The following is a 15,483-nucleotide window of genomic DNA, read 5'->3' as shown; positions in this document are numbered from 1 at the left end:
ATTTTATGGCACATGATAAATCATAACCTTTGGTTAGAACAGTATAATCGTATATTGTACATTCGTATCACACAATTCGATAAAAATGCAAGAGATAAAGATCCAAAATATGACATATAAAATCTAAAATATCATAAACACATGTCTGGATTACAGATTTACATTTTTGCTTCATTTGTCATTGCTAGGGACACTTCTCATACAAGAAACTTCTTCAGATCTGACAGGATAGTGGGGAATGGAAGGATTTATGTTCCTTGCAGACAGCTGGTCATTTGCATCCTTTTAGAGGGTCGTTGAAAAACTTGGAGATTTATCTGCATCCTCAGAGTCACCTATGGTGCTCCTGATTTATTTATAAATCTTTCCATACCCCACTATGCTGTCAGAGCTGAAGAAGCTTCTTGGATGAGAAGCAAAATGTCTTCAAAGAAAAACAACAACAACAAGAAAGTCCAGTTGCCTCCAGAAAAAGCACCTTTGGGACAACCATGACCTGGATGTCAGAGAATCTCTACAGACTTTTAACAATAAATTTACTTATCTACCAAGAGTCTGTCCAGAAAACTGGCACAGCAAGTGAGGAACAGACTATCCTCATTTCAAGATCTTTTAATTTCTGGAAAGTGAGACACTACAAGACATTTTCTTCTGAGGACCCTAATAAATTGAAATAATCCTGCTTGTAGCAGGCAATTCTGTGAGTTTAAGGCATTCCAGTATAAAGGGATTTAGAGGTCAAAACCATCTCTTTAGATTACATCCAGAAAATAAGTGGCAGTCAGTGTAGGGCCAGTTGGATAGGTACAGTTAGTACATAGAATAGAATAACAGAGTTGGAAGGGACCTTGGAGGTCTTCTAGTCCAATCTCCTGCTTAGGCAGGAAACCATACACCACTTCAGACAAATGGTTATCCAACATCTTTTTAAAAACTTCCAGTGTTGGGGCATTCACAACTTCTGGAGGCAAGCTGTTCCACTGATTAATTGTTCTAACTGTCAGGAAATTTCTCCTTAGTTCTAAGTTGCTTCTCTCCTTGATTAGTTTCCACCTATTGCTTCTTGTCCTGCCCTCAGGTGCCTTGGAGAAAAGTTTGACTCCCTCTTCTTTGTGGCAACCCCTGAGATATTGGAAGACTGCTATCATGTCTCCCCTGGTCCTTCTTTTCATTAAACTAGACATACCCAGTTCCTGCAACCGTTCCTCATATGTTTTAGCCTCCATCCCCTTAACATGGGCCATTGTGTTTTAGACTAACTGCAATTTAAGTGGCTTGTAAAAGCAGCCAATGTAAAATTTAAGAAAGACTCTGAGTTGGATGCTTTATAAAATAGCACACGTACTTTACCAAGATGATCTGCAATGAAAATGCTTCTCTTTTCTCTTTGAGGGACGTATGATTTAAAAGTGTAATTTTAAGAAATGTTACCTTCTGTTCTGGCTGAAGCCAACAGAAGAAATGTATTAAAAGTAAAAAAAAAATACTAAGAGTAAATTGAAATGAATATCTTTTATTGGCATTCAAAACAAAACAAAGGCAAAACTAAACAAGCTTACTTAGCAATTGTTCAGCCATAACTTCCAGGTCTTTTGTTGATCTGGTTAAGTTGTGTTATGTGAACTGGTCCCTATGTTATGTGAACCCAGCAATACCATATTTTTCGGAGTATAAGACGCACCAGGATTTTGAAGAGGCATTTTTTTTTAAAAAAGTAGGTAGGTAGATAGAGGGATAGAGAGGGAGAGAAAGAGAGAGAAATACAGTAGGTAGGCAGGGAGAGAGTAGTTAGGTAGGTAGATAATGGGATAGAGAGAGAGAAATAGAGAGAGATAGAGAAATAGAGAAATACAGTAGGTAGGTAGGAAGCGAGAGAGTGTATAGATAGGTAGGTAGAGGGATAGAGAGAGATAAATAGAAAGGGAGAGAGAGAGAGAACTACAGTAGATAGGTAGGGAGAGAGAGAGTAGTTAGGTATGTAGAGGGATAGAGAGAGATAAATAGAAAGGGAGAGAGAGAAATACAGTAGATAGGTAGGGAGAGAGAGAGAGTAGGTAGGTTGGTAGGTAAAGGGATAGAGAGAGACAGAAATAGAGAGAGAGAGAAATACAGTAGATAGGTAGGGAGAGAGAGAGTAGTTAGGTAGGTAGAGGGATAGAAAGAGAGAAATAGAGAGAGAAATAAATAGATAGCTAGGTGTTTCTGCTGGCACAGCACTTGATCAATGTAATTCTCATCAGTCAGTTAAAGAGCTTTCCAAAAGGAAAAAAAAAAGGTTTTTGCACTCTGCAAACCTCCCCAAAACGGCCTGTTTTTCACGGAAATGGCCTCATTTTTTCAAAAAAAGGTATGAATAGCCTAGGGGGGGCTTGCAGAGGGCTCCTGGGGGGGGGATGAGCAAAAAACGGCTTGTTTTTCGCAAAAATGGGCCCGTTTTTCATCAAAAAAAATATTGCATGCATAGCCTTATGGAGGCTTATAGAGTGCTGCTGGGGGCTGGGGGGTGGACGGCCAATTATTTGTTCATTTCTGCCCTCCCCAGCCCACAGGAGCTCTCTGAAAGCCTCCATAAGGGTATGCAAGGCCATTTTGGTGAAGAGGAGGGGCTTTGAAAGGCAAAAAATGCTGTATTCAATGTATAAGGCGCACCCAGATTTTCAGCCTCTTTTTTGAGGAAAAATGTGCGTCTTATACTCTGAAAAATACGGTAGGTTAAAGATGTGTAGAATAGGCAGAAGCTCCAATTAAGAGAATAGGCATATAGGAAGCATTTAGCCATTGAACGTGTACTGTAGCTAGTTTAATCCTTTGTGTGATGTTTTTATAAGTTTAAGATTTGTGGGGAATAGCACATATCTTGTAAGGTTGGGGAGGCAATGTTATTTTTACAACAGGTTTTTCGTTGAATCCCTTTACTCCTTCAGGCAACTGGAAGCTGAAGGCCCTCAAAAGGCTGGTCAGAAGGATGAAGATCTCAATTCTTGCCAGCTGCTCTCCCAAACATGCACGGAGACCTGTAGATGAAATGAAACAAAGCATGCATAAAGGGGATAATAATCTGTTCTCGAGAGTATACCCCATAAGCAAGGAAATCCCCTTGGCAGGATTGAACTCAAGATGTACTAGATGGGGGGGGTATCAAACTTGATTTCATTGAGGGCTGCATCAGGGTTTTGTTTGACCTCGGTGGGGGATGGCAGGCATGGCTGAGGGGGGCGGGCGTGGCCAGCTTAATGTCACTCGTGTCAGGGGTGTCTGTGGTCCAAGCACTTCCAAGCTCTGTTTTCGGCTGTGACAGTCTCCTGCAACCCTCTGCCAGTTAAAACAGAGTTCAGGAGGGCTGCACATGGACCCTTGCAAGCTCAGTTTTTGGTGGCGATGGACTCCTGCAATCCTCTGCCAGTGAAAAAATTCCCGTGCTCTGTTTTCTCTGGCAGAGGCACTGTGGGCCATTCCTTCACTGTTTCCAGGGCGATCCTACGGGCCAGATCTAAACACCCCGCGGGCCGAATCTGGCCTGCGGGCCTTGAGTTTGTCACCCCTGTACTAGATGGTACATCATTTCAAAGGCAAGCAAAGACAAAGACAGCTGATCGTTGCAAAAACCAGTTCGCCTGAACTGGTAGCATTTTTAAAAACTACTTGTTTGGGCGAACAGCTGGCATCTTTGCTACCGGTTCGGGCGAACCGGTCCGAACCGGTAGCATTTCACCTCTGGGTTGCAGGAGTGGTAAATAAGTGAATGACTTTTAGATTCTTATTGTAGGGGCTCACTTCCTGCTTATAATAACTGGGTTGGCTATGGAGGAATGAAAGGAGAGGATACTCATGAAGCAGTGGCAAATGGGGATGGCAATGAGTTGGGATAGGATTTCTGGAATTGTGGGTGTTGAGGGGACAGCAGATAGCAAGAGTCATAAGTTTTCAAATCTACCATGGTTGAAGCTATGGTTTTTATGCCCTTTGCTATCCATACCATCAGTGGAGAAGGATTCACTGGTATACACTGGCCCGGTCTTCTCCCCTGAATGGCAGACTCCAGGCCTCTGAGCTGGCCGGAGCTGACATGAAGTAACAGACAGGAGTGGAAGCACTGTGGTGGCACGAACTCTGCATTCATTAAAATGGTGGTGCTTAATGCATCTGGCACCAGGCCTAAGGAGAGTGTGCAGCCGGTACATTGTTCTGGGGCCCATGGAACTCAAAGGCTGCCCATGAAGGGGAAAAGGAGGACAGTCATGTGATTCACTTAATAACTGCAGATATTGACACGGAAGTTGAAACAGTGACCTCCTGGGTTTTTGGCAAAGCAATGACACCCCCTGCATGCCCTGTGCCCCTGCAGAATGCGCAGGGGGTGCATTCGGGGGGGTCATGCATGCATGTGTGTGTGTGGGTGGGATGTGTGCAGGTGGGGTCATGCACATCATGGGGGGCAGGGGGGCATGCACAGGGAGGCACGCACATTGTATTTTGGGGACCCATATTGGTCTTTAATAATCCTCCCTGTCTGGCACTATAACCCTGTGGTCCAGTTCCATCAGTAAGAAGCTGTAACTTGGCTAATTTTCTTTGGATTTATCTAGCAATTCTCCCCCAAGCACTGAAGATAATTATACAGTCTTGTACATTTCTTACAAAGTTCTACTGGGTAAGAAAGCCAGTTTGGTCTAGTGGTTAAGGCACCAGGTTAGAAACTGAGAGGCTTTGAGTTCTAGTCACGCCTTAGTCATGAAAGCCAGCTGGGTGTTCTTAGGTCAGTCCCTCTCTCGCAGTCCAGCTGTTAGCGTTCCAAGTATCATGTAGAATTAAATCAGAGTCCAAGGCAAAACGATCCTTAAAGTTCCAATTTAATAAATCAGAAATCAGGCCTGCAATTATATTCCTTTTAGGATTTTGGCTTGCCACACTTTCTCTTATTTCATTATGCTGTTTCATTAGTATAGTTGATGGGAGGGGGGAATAGACAGGAGTAGGATTGTGGAATGTGTTGTTGTCATTCTTTTCTAGAAGCCAAGGTCATCTTTTGTCTCCGCACTTTTACACCTGACCGGAAGTAGCTGGGTGCAGATGACAGCGTGGAAGAAGAAGATTGGACCATGTGATGGATTGTGGGTGTGGGGACAAGATCATGAACTTTTAACTGGATTCTGATGTAATTTCCAGAATTGGGATTACACAGATGTGCTAAGATGTCTAATTTATTAAATTGGAACTTTAAGGATCGTTTTGCCTTGGACTCTGATTTAATTCTACATGATACTTGGAATGCTGACACCAGCTCACCTTACAAGATTGTTGTTGTGGGGACAATAGGAGGAGGAGGGTATTGGATATATTCGCCATTCGAGTCATTTGTAAAAATAATAAAAATGGGATACAATAAAGAAATAAAATGAGTATTTCTTCGTACATCACAAATTCCCTAAGGGGAATTTCAGGCTCTTAGTTTTGGAACTGGAAGGAGTTAGGAATGCTGTTTATTTTTTATTCAGACCATGATGATCTCAGAACAACTCAGGGGTGATGATTGGGAATCTGTTTGTTATCAGCTGTGTTGCACTCTTGGATTTACCTGTTCCGAATGCTAGGAACTCTTCCCGTTCAACAAACTTCCCCTCCTTGTCTAAAAAGTGATTTGGGTTGAATTCCTTAGGTTTCTCCCATTGTTCGGGATCTAGAAGAACAGAGCGCATGTCTGGGGCAATAAAAGTCCCCTGAAAAAAAAAAGTTGATTAAACAGAGCAGTTCCATAAGGGAAACAGCAGAGAAGTTCCAAGAATATGGATGAAATATTTGCTCCTAGTTTGGCCTTTATGGATCCATATTTGTCTAAAACACTTACGGGAAAGGGAAGCGTGCTCTCTTCCTTAGCATAATCTGTGGAGCTTCCAGAAGGAGGTGTATGGTTAAAAGGAAGTGGTGAGGAGTATGTGGAATTCAGTGGGGTGGTAAAATAGGCCCAGTGTTTGTCGGTACTGGCAGGGAAAGATGGTGGTGGTGGTGGTGGGAATAGACAGGTGCATTTCAGTGTCTCTGACATTGGTCATAAGGACAAATGCCTGTGGGGGTGCTGTAGTGACTGTAACTTTGACACTGAGACATAAGTAGCTTTGGGAGAGGGGGAGTATGTTGCAGTGGTGAAAGTCAAATAATTTAACGATCAGTTCTCTGCCCTAATGACCGGCTGGGTGGGCGTGGCCATGGTGGGTGTGGCCAGGGAGTGTGACAGGCAGCATTCGGCCTCCTGCACCCCCCTGGGAGCAAAAATGGGTGATGGGGGGGGACTCCTGGAAGGGGTGGGGCCAGCCAGCAATTTAACAACTAGTTCGTCCAAACCGGCCCGAATTGGCTGAATCCCACCAATGGTCTTTTGTAACTTTGAACAGTTGTTAAGTGACTATAAGTTGAGAACTTCCTTTATTCTGCTTTTCCTTCTATGTTGGAGTACTGGCATGCACCCTCACCACATTTCTCACCTTTGGAATGTGGTATCCCCTCATCTTCACGTCCTTTTTACTTTGCCTAGGAACCCCGAATAGCAAGGCATACTTAAAACGCTGCATTTCATGAATCACGGCATTGGTGTAGGGCAGATTCTTCCGATCCTGATAGGAAATTGACCGTGAGAAGCCAAACACATCTTCAATCTCCTTCTTGACTTTCTCTAGGGAAAAAAATGATGGAGATAAAAGCTTCATTTTCAGTATATTGTGGTTCAGTTATTTATTTCCTAATATTAATCCTCAGTAGTAATGTAGAATAACCTTTGAGGCCTTTAAATGTAATTTCACTCTCCTTTTGAGTGTCATGAAGAAGGATTAAAAATGCATTTTCTTAGCAATGATTAGAAATGGTCCAAATGGATGCAAATGGTTGATTTACTTCATTGAATCTCCTTCAGTCAATTCAGTTGTCAGAATCCAGTTACAACCAGTTTGGAAATCTGATTCAGTTAAAAAAAAAATCAATAGCTGTCTTGAAAATATTCGCAACCAATTTTTTGCACCAGCCCTCTTCTGTTGATTGTCATACGCTAATTTGGCTTTCTACATTCAAGAACAAGTCCTGAGAACAAGTACTAAGTACTACAAGTACTATGGGAGGAAGCAGAGTGCTTCCATTCTCTGTCTATCGGCTCGTCACAAGAGACCATCACGACAGAAACCCAATATTTTCACTGTTCGCGGGTGTTAGTATGTAGGTCTCTAGTTGTTCGGGTTTTCTCCCGCGTAGAATTGGAGATGTCTTGGCGACGTTTCGACGAAGTCTCATTCGTCATCTTCAGGCTGCTTCAGACTACTTCAGGTTTGGTGTTTCCAGGAGTAGTGAGTAGTCTATATCTCTATATCTATCTATCTATCTATCTATCTATCTATCTATCTATCTATCTATCTATCTATCTATCTATCTATCTATCTATCTATCTATCTATCTATCTATCTATCTATCTATCTATCATCTATCATCTATTCTTGATTTCCACTAATCCTGGAATGGAGGTTTTACAGTATCCTTCCCCTGGAGTGGGGAAGGAATGGGGATTTTACAGTATCCTTCCCCTGATACACCCACCAAGCCACGCCCACCAAGCCACGCCCACCAAGCCACACCAAGCCCACCACACCACTCCCACAGAACCGGTAGTAAAAAAAAATTGAATTTCACCACTGCCACAGGGTCTTAAGCAATCGTAATACTTGAAAAAGCCCGCCCAAATGTAAATGTTCTAAGTTTCCCTCCAAAACAATTAACAGTTAGGGTCATCTAAAGGTTAGTTTCACTTTAGCAGGGCTTAACACAATATATATTGAATACATAACAATCGTGGGTTTTAGATCCTGCGGGGGGCTCTTGTTCCTACTGCCCAGATTTCTCTCACCTTGGATATCAGGATGACTTGCCAAGAGGAGCAGTGCCCACTTCATAGAAACAAAGGATGTGTCTGTTCCGGCACCAAAAAAATCATAAATACACTGAGCCAAGTTTTCTTCATTGTAGGTAGAGTCGGGGTCATTCTTGTTCTGACGTTTAAAATGTGAAAGTAAAATTTATGATGAATTCTTTTTTTATTTTTTTTTATTTTTGCATAAACACAAACAAACACAAGACAAAGAATCCCCTTTCTTTACATACTATAGAGAGTGTGTCAATGGGTTACAAAAAGCTTTTGTGCATCTCTTCCAAAGTCATCACCTATAATTCATATCAAATCCTATATTTTAAATCAAATACATTTATAGATATTACTATCATCATACCTCAATTTTCATTTGACTATAATTGTTTTAACGTCCTTTTGCATAGAATATTCCAAAGTTTAAAACATAACCACATAATGGCATTTTGTTATCTATTTCCAATATCATCCAATCCTACCCCAACCCCTACCCCTACCCCTAACTCTAACATTAAATCCTTATGACCTATTCTAAATAAAAATCAATAATATTTAGTAACCAAGTTTCTAGTCTTCCTTTCAAAATCACTGTTTACAATTTATATCCAATTTCCTTTTATTAAGCACACACACACACACACACACACACACACACACACACACACACACACACACACACACACACACACACACACACACACACACATATATATATATATATATATATATATATATATATATATATATATATATATATAAAGACACAACCCCTGGTATGCCCCAATTATGGGAGGAAGCTAACTGCTTCCATTCTCTGTCAATCGGCTCGTCACAAGAGTCCATCATGACAGAAACCCAATATTTTTACTGTTGCCTTTGTTATATTTGTGTTTTTGTGTTTTTGTGTGTGTTTTTTTATTTGTACAAATAAAACACACACAAACACACACAGAGATATATATATGGGAAAGAGGTATGTAATATGAATGTATGTATGTATGTATGTATGTATGTATATATATATATATATATATGTTGTATTTGTGCTGATAAATAAATAAAGGGAGACTAGTATAGATCTATTTCAAGCTATTTAGATCTCATCAGCTAGCCATACCCTTACTGGGATTTGAACCTGGGCTGTATTACATATTAGGCAGATGTGTTAACCACTAAGCCACAGGCTCTCCTCCTATTATCAGCTGAGCCAGGGAAAGAGGTATGTAACATATATATATATATATATATATATATATATATATATATATATATATGTGTGTGTGTGTGTGTGTGTGTGTGTGTGTGTGTGTGTGTGTGTGTGTGTGTGTGTGTGTGTGTGTGTGTGTGTTGTATTGTATTTGTGCTTATAAATAAATAGGCTTCCTCCCATATTTGGGCATACCAGGGGTTGTGACACTAAATACATACATACATACATAGATACATACATACATACACATCATATACATATACATACATACATACATACATACATACATACATACATACATTTTTTATCAGCACAAATACAACACACACACACACACACACACATGTTATATTTGTGCTGATAAATAAATAAAGGGTCTCTTGTGACGAGCCGAAGGACAGAGAATGGAAGTAGTGATCTTCCTCCCATATTTGGGCATACCAGGGGTTGTGACTTAAATATAACACACACACACACTTTATTATCATTTATTATCATTATTATCATTTATTATCATTATCAATCATTTATTTGATTATGGCCATTATCATAACATTTTTTTTGACCTAATACTCAAAGTTTAACTATATTTAATTTAATTTTTTATTATTAGCTTTTATGTCATAACAAAATTTCTAATCATCCTTTCATAGTCACCATTTACCATTCATATCCAATTAATTCCTATCAAACCGCTACATATGTAATTTATGATGAATTCTACGCAGCTTTTCTTTGGTTATTTTTGCTTCTGTGTCGCAAATCATGAGCATAAATATGTTCTTGGTAGTTGTATAGGAAAAACAATGTAAGAGAGTAATAATTATAGTGGTAGATTTATACTTAGTAAGACTCTGTGTTAAAGTAAGCCAGATCAAAGAGAGGTTTGGCTTTGGAAGCTAGGTGTGTCTTATACTTTGGAGCGTCTTACAGGTGAAACTCGAAAAATTAGAATATCATGCAAAAGTTCATTTATTTCAGTAATGCAACTTAAAAGGTGAAACTAATATGTGAGATAGACTCATTACATGCAAAGCAAGACAGTTCTAGCCGTGATTTGTCATAATTACATACTGAAATAAATGAATTTTTGCAGGATATTCTAATTTTTTGAGTTTCATCTGTATGCTCCGAAAAATATGGTAGCTCCCTTGTTTTCTTGCCCATGTATTGAACTACAGTAAACCCCTACCTTCTCCATCTCAAGAAGATAGTAATCAATGAAATCTTGTGGTTCATGGGGTGAGCCGGATTCCTTGTGCTTCTGTATTTCTTGCTGTGCAAAGGAAAGGGTAAAGGCTGTAGCAGCAAGGGCTTTCTTGTGAGGGCCTGGGAGGTAGTTCATTAATGGGGTGAACAAATCATAGACCTTCCAGGAAAAGAAGAGGAAAAGTTATTTATTTCCCACCACAATTACAGAAGACTCTCAGCAGCTGATAGAACAGAAGTAATCTAATCAAACAAATATATATATTATAAACAGATTAAAACATGGTAAACAATAAATAGTAGCGTCAAATCTTAAAAGCCCTCAAGACTTTCTTGAGGGCATTTACACATATTTGGGAGAAGAGTACGTTAGATGATTTGCAAGTCTTCTTGAATGTTGAATGTTGTTGAATGTTGATTTTATTTATATGCTGCCCTTTTCCCCCGAAGGGGACTCAGGGCGGCTCACAACTCAACCAGGGAAGGGGGATACAAACAAGAATTTAAAACGACATAAAAAAACAATGCATGATTAAAACACAACAGTCATACCAATTCGAGACGGGGGCAACAGTTCTTTAGCCCCAGGCCTGTCAGAACAGCCAGGTTTTAAGGGCTTTGCGGAAGGCCTGGAGGGTGGTGAGGGTTCGAATCTCCACGGGGAGTTCGTTCCAGAGGGTCGGAGCAGCCACAGAGAAGGCTCTCCTCCGAGTAGTCGCCAGTCGACACTGGCCGGCGGATGGAATTCGGAGGAGGCCTAATCTATGGGATCTAATCGGTCTAGTGGAGGTAATTGGCAGCAGGCGGTCTCTCAAGTACCCAGGTCCAATACCATGAAGGGCTTTATAAGTGACGACAAGTCTTCCAAGTTCTTACATGACCATGAAAATACTGATGGAAATATAGGTTTGGGGTGGTGGTGGGGGAGTTTTGTCTCTCTTGTAGAGAAATGACTCACCATGTGAAAAAAGCCGCCAGTGAATTGCACAATAATACCAAGGGATTGAATTAACTTCTGGAAGTTTTCATCATCAGGAGCAAACTGGTGTCCGAAACTCAATGCGCATATGACGTTAGAAACCGCATTTAGTACTGGAAATGAAGGGTCAAATGGCTCTCCTGCAAATGAAGACATTTTATACTGAATGTTTAGGGAACAGGACTTCTAAGGGGATGAAGGAAAAGAATTTGGAACTAATTGTTTGAAAAATAGAAAAATCAAATCAAATATACAGGGTTTCTTTTTTAAAATGCTCAGAATCAGCAGGTTCTTTTTTTTAAAAAAAAGTTTTATTGTTTTAATTAAAGAAAAACACAAAAAAAGAATCATCTTTCGTTACATCTTGTAGAAAGCGTGTCGATTGGTTACAAATACATTTTGTGCGTTTCTTCCACAATCCTTACATATTGAATTGTACATTTTTAATCAAAAAAGAAAATTTATGTATTTTACTATCACTGTACCACAATTCTCAGGTTCTGACCAGTTCTGGAGAACCGGTAGCGGAAATTTTGAGTAGTTCAGACAACCGGTAAATATTACCTCTGACTGGCCCCGCCCCATCTATTTTCAGCCTCCCAAGTCCCAGCTGATCGGGAGGAAATGGGGATTTTACAGTATCCTTCCCCTGCCACGCCCACCAAGCCACACCCACCAAGCCATGTCATTCCCACCAAACCATGCCCACAGAACTGGCAGTAAAAAAATTTGAATCCCACCACTGCTCAGAATGGAAATGATTTCTGCAGATAGGAGACTTGAGCCATTGTCATTACCCCAAATGACTTACCATTTGTTTCTCTAAAGACATCTACCAATGACTGAGCAACATCTTCTATTCTATGCTCAATGCTTTTCTTCCCCAGGCCCAGCTTCCGCAGAGAAGTGAGGCCAATGTGTCGCTGCTGTTTCCAGGTGTGGCCATTGGAGAGAATAATTCCTGTGGGCATCAGCAGACAGTTATAAGTTATTCCTGATAATATTCATGTTAAAATATGCTTAGCTCTAGTTGTTGCCAAACCTCTCTCTAGATTTCAGGTGGAAATATCTAATCACAAGCAATGGTTATTTTCTCTAGTCAGTAATAACTTTATTAGAATAGACTAGAATAACAGAGTTGGAAGGGACCTTGGAGGTATTCTAGTCCAACCCCCTGTTTAGGCAGGAAACCCTATATCACTTCAAACAAATGGTTATCCAACATCATCTTAATAGCTTCCAGTGTTGGAGCATTCACAACCTCTGGAGGCAAGATGTTCAACAGTTGTTAATTGTTCTAACTGTCAGGAAACTAAAACTTAAATCTAAGTTGCTTCTCTCCTTGATTAGTTTCCGCCCATTGCTTCTTGTTCTACCCTCAGGTGCTTTGGAGAATAGCATGACTCCCTCTTCTTTCTGGCAGCCCCTGAGAAATGGAAACACTGCTATCATGTCTCCCCTAGTCCTGTCCTTCATTTCGTGGATTTACTTTTCATAAACCAAATGAAATAAGAGATTATTTTCCCCCTTAAAATATTTTTTGGAATGTTTAGTTATGTGGGATTATTTCAAGCCATACACATATGAGTGAATTTGTAAAACAAATGGAGGGAATTTTCAGGATGGATAGGTCAGAGGTGGGTTGCTCCCAGTTTGGCCCAGTTTGCTGAACTGATAGTGGTGATCTGGCCTGGGTCACAGAACATGCAGCGACGCAGGCTGGCCATGCCCCTGAATCAGTTCCCCAGTCTCTTCTGCCATTGCTGGTATGTTTCTGTGCATGCGTTTGTTATGTCTTACTCTTTTTTCCCCTCTGTTATGAATAATATTATCACAAATTATAATAGTGTGATGGCTTTTGAGATACAATTCCTTAGAATTTGCACCTACCCTTTCCTTTTCCTAAAGCAGTCAGGAAAGGATCATCTGGCCGATCAGAGAATTCTTCAGAGAACTTGGTCATTTCTTCTTTTACAGCTTTGAATCCAGACAGCACTACCACAAGGTAAGGTCCGAGCCACATGGAATATATATTTCCATATCGTTTTACATGCTGCCAAGTGAATCAAAGATGAGAAATATTCCAATCAAACAAAACTGGGTATGTGCAACTGATATGCTACTAACAGTTTTCCTAAACCCTGAATTATGCAATTCTCTGCTCTTCAGAATTCTTCTCTCTCTCTCCCTCCCCCCCTCTCTCTCCTGCCAAGCCCTTCTCTATCTACTTTTAATACACACCATCTCCTATCTCTTGGCTCCATATATATATATATATATAATTTATACATACATACATACATACATACATACATACATACATACATCTCTCTCTCTCTCTCTCTCTCTCTCTCTCTCTCTCTCTCTCTCTCTCTCTCTCTCTCTCTCTCTCTCTCTCTCTCTCTCTCTCTCTCTCTCTCTCTCTCTCTCTCTCTCTCTCTCTATATATATATATATATATATATATATATATATATATATATATATATATATATATATATATATATATATGTAAAAATCTATATATATATAGATTATATATATTTAGTGTTACAACCCCTGGTAAGCCCCAATTATGGGAGGAAGCTAACTGCTTCCATCATCTGTCAATCGGCTCGTCACAAGAGTCCATCACGACAGAAACCCAATATTTTTACTGTTGCCTTTGTTATATTTGTGTTTTTTATTTGTGCTGATAAATAAATAAAGGGAGACTAGTATAGATCTATTTCAAGCTATTTTAGCTCTCATCAGCTAGCTCATCAGCTATATATATATGCTGGTCTTGTATTCGGGTCTTTTCCCATGTAAGATTGAGATTGTATTGGCAACGTTTCTTGTCTTGGCAATGTTTCGGCGAGGTCTCACTCACCATCCTCAGGGTGGTGTTTTTGGCTTAAAGCTCCAACCACCAGCCTGAGGATGTTGAGTGAGACCTCGCCGAAATGTTGCCAAGACAATCTCAATCTAGCGAAATTGGATACATTATCAATTTTTTATTGGTAAGATTGAACCAGAATCTGCCTGCCAAAAATTCACCTCCTGCCCTATTATTTCACCTCCTGCCCTGTGAAACGATGGAAAGCAGGTCGCCGCTTGAATATTCTGGCATGATGAGGAAAACAATCAAGTATCATCACTATCACTTCATTAAATTCCTCATCATGCAAGAATATTGCCTTAAGATAATATAAATGAGGTTAATAAAACCCATAATTATAGTACAAAGAAAATAATTAAAACTATGGTTGATTATTTAGAATGAAATACCTTGAGCAGAACATCTTCTTGAAGCCCAATCCCATTGGCCAACAAGGTCCCAATGAAAGGTAGAGCCAAAGGACCAGGAGGCAAATGTCTTCGGGTCCAAAATTGTGTCAGGAAGAAGAGAATCAGCAGAGCAAGCAGCAAAACGAACAAAATTATCCCTACTGTCACCATTGTCCTTCTAGAACTTTCTCTCTGATGCTTCCAAGTTGATCCTGAGGTGATTGTTTCCTTTTATCTAACACTTTTTGCTTTCCTTCCTGGTTTCTGTCCTTCATTGATTGGAAAATAATAGCAACGTGTCTTTCTTTCGATGACCTGTGTAATTAGCGATGGAATTTGATCAACAAGAGATTGCCACATCCATTCTCATACTTCTGACCATGTGCCACTTAAATAGCAGAGGAAGAGAGGTGTTTTTTTTTTTAAAAAAAAATCAAGGACCTGGAGGGAGTGTGAGAGTAAAAGCAGTTAGGGAAACAAAGCCATGTATTGTATACCAGTGGTCTCCAACCTTGGCAACTTTAAGACCTCTGGACTTCAACTTCCAGAGTTCCTCAGCCAGCTTTGAACTCTGAGGAACTCTGGGAGTTGAAGTCCACAAGTCTTAAAGTTACCAAGGTTGGAGACCACTGTTGTACACCACCTACAATCACTTTGGTGAATGAGACAATTTCTACATGAAGTAAACGATTACATTAATAAGAAGCAAGAGGGTGATTCAAGGGGAGAATTGGGGAAATTCCTATCCTGCGGGCATGGGCCTGGCACCCAGTGAGACATATCAAGGCAATCAGTAGCAATAGCAATAGTTAGACTTATATACCGCTTCATAGGGCTTTCAGCCCTCTCTAAGCAGTTTACAGAGTCAGCATATTGCCCCCAACAACAATCCGGGTCCTCATTTTACCCACCTCG

At 40.3% G+C, this 15,483-nt stretch overlaps 1 protein-coding gene across 2 annotated transcripts; it reads right to left on the bottom strand.

Annotated features, from left to right (window-relative positions):
- Positions 1 to 2,829: 2,829 nt before the first annotated feature.
- LOC148043471 (cytochrome P450 2J5-like) lies at positions 2,830 to 14,739 on the bottom strand. Of its 2 annotated transcripts, none has more exons than XM_087726118.1 (9): positions 14,569 to 14,739; positions 13,189 to 13,351; positions 12,110 to 12,259; positions 11,278 to 11,438; positions 10,297 to 10,479; positions 7,883 to 8,024; positions 6,480 to 6,667; positions 5,576 to 5,717; positions 2,830 to 3,014 (listed from the first exon to the last, which is right to left on the bottom strand). In XM_087726118.1, the coding sequence occupies exons 1-9, from the start codon at positions 14,737 to 14,739 to the stop codon at positions 2,830 to 2,832; spliced, it is 1,485 nt and encodes a 494-aa protein (XP_087582244.1). The 2 variants fall into 2 exon arrangements, with proteins under 2 accessions (XP_087582244.1, XP_087582245.1); XM_087726119.1 differs by having other exon boundaries at positions 10,303 to 10,479.
- Between the last annotated feature and the right edge of the window lie 744 nt (positions 14,740 to 15,483).

Source organism: Thamnophis sirtalis, unplaced genomic scaffold (assembly GCF_051295495.1).
Source record: "Thamnophis sirtalis isolate CommonGarterSnake01/CBP01778 unplaced genomic scaffold, rThaSir2_p1.2 scaffold_11, whole genome shotgun sequence".
NCBI lineage: Eukaryota > Metazoa > Chordata > Lepidosauria > Squamata > Natricidae > Thamnophis > Thamnophis sirtalis.
The sequence above is the reverse complement of the archived record's forward strand: the minus strand, read 5'-3'. Positions and strand labels throughout refer to the sequence as shown.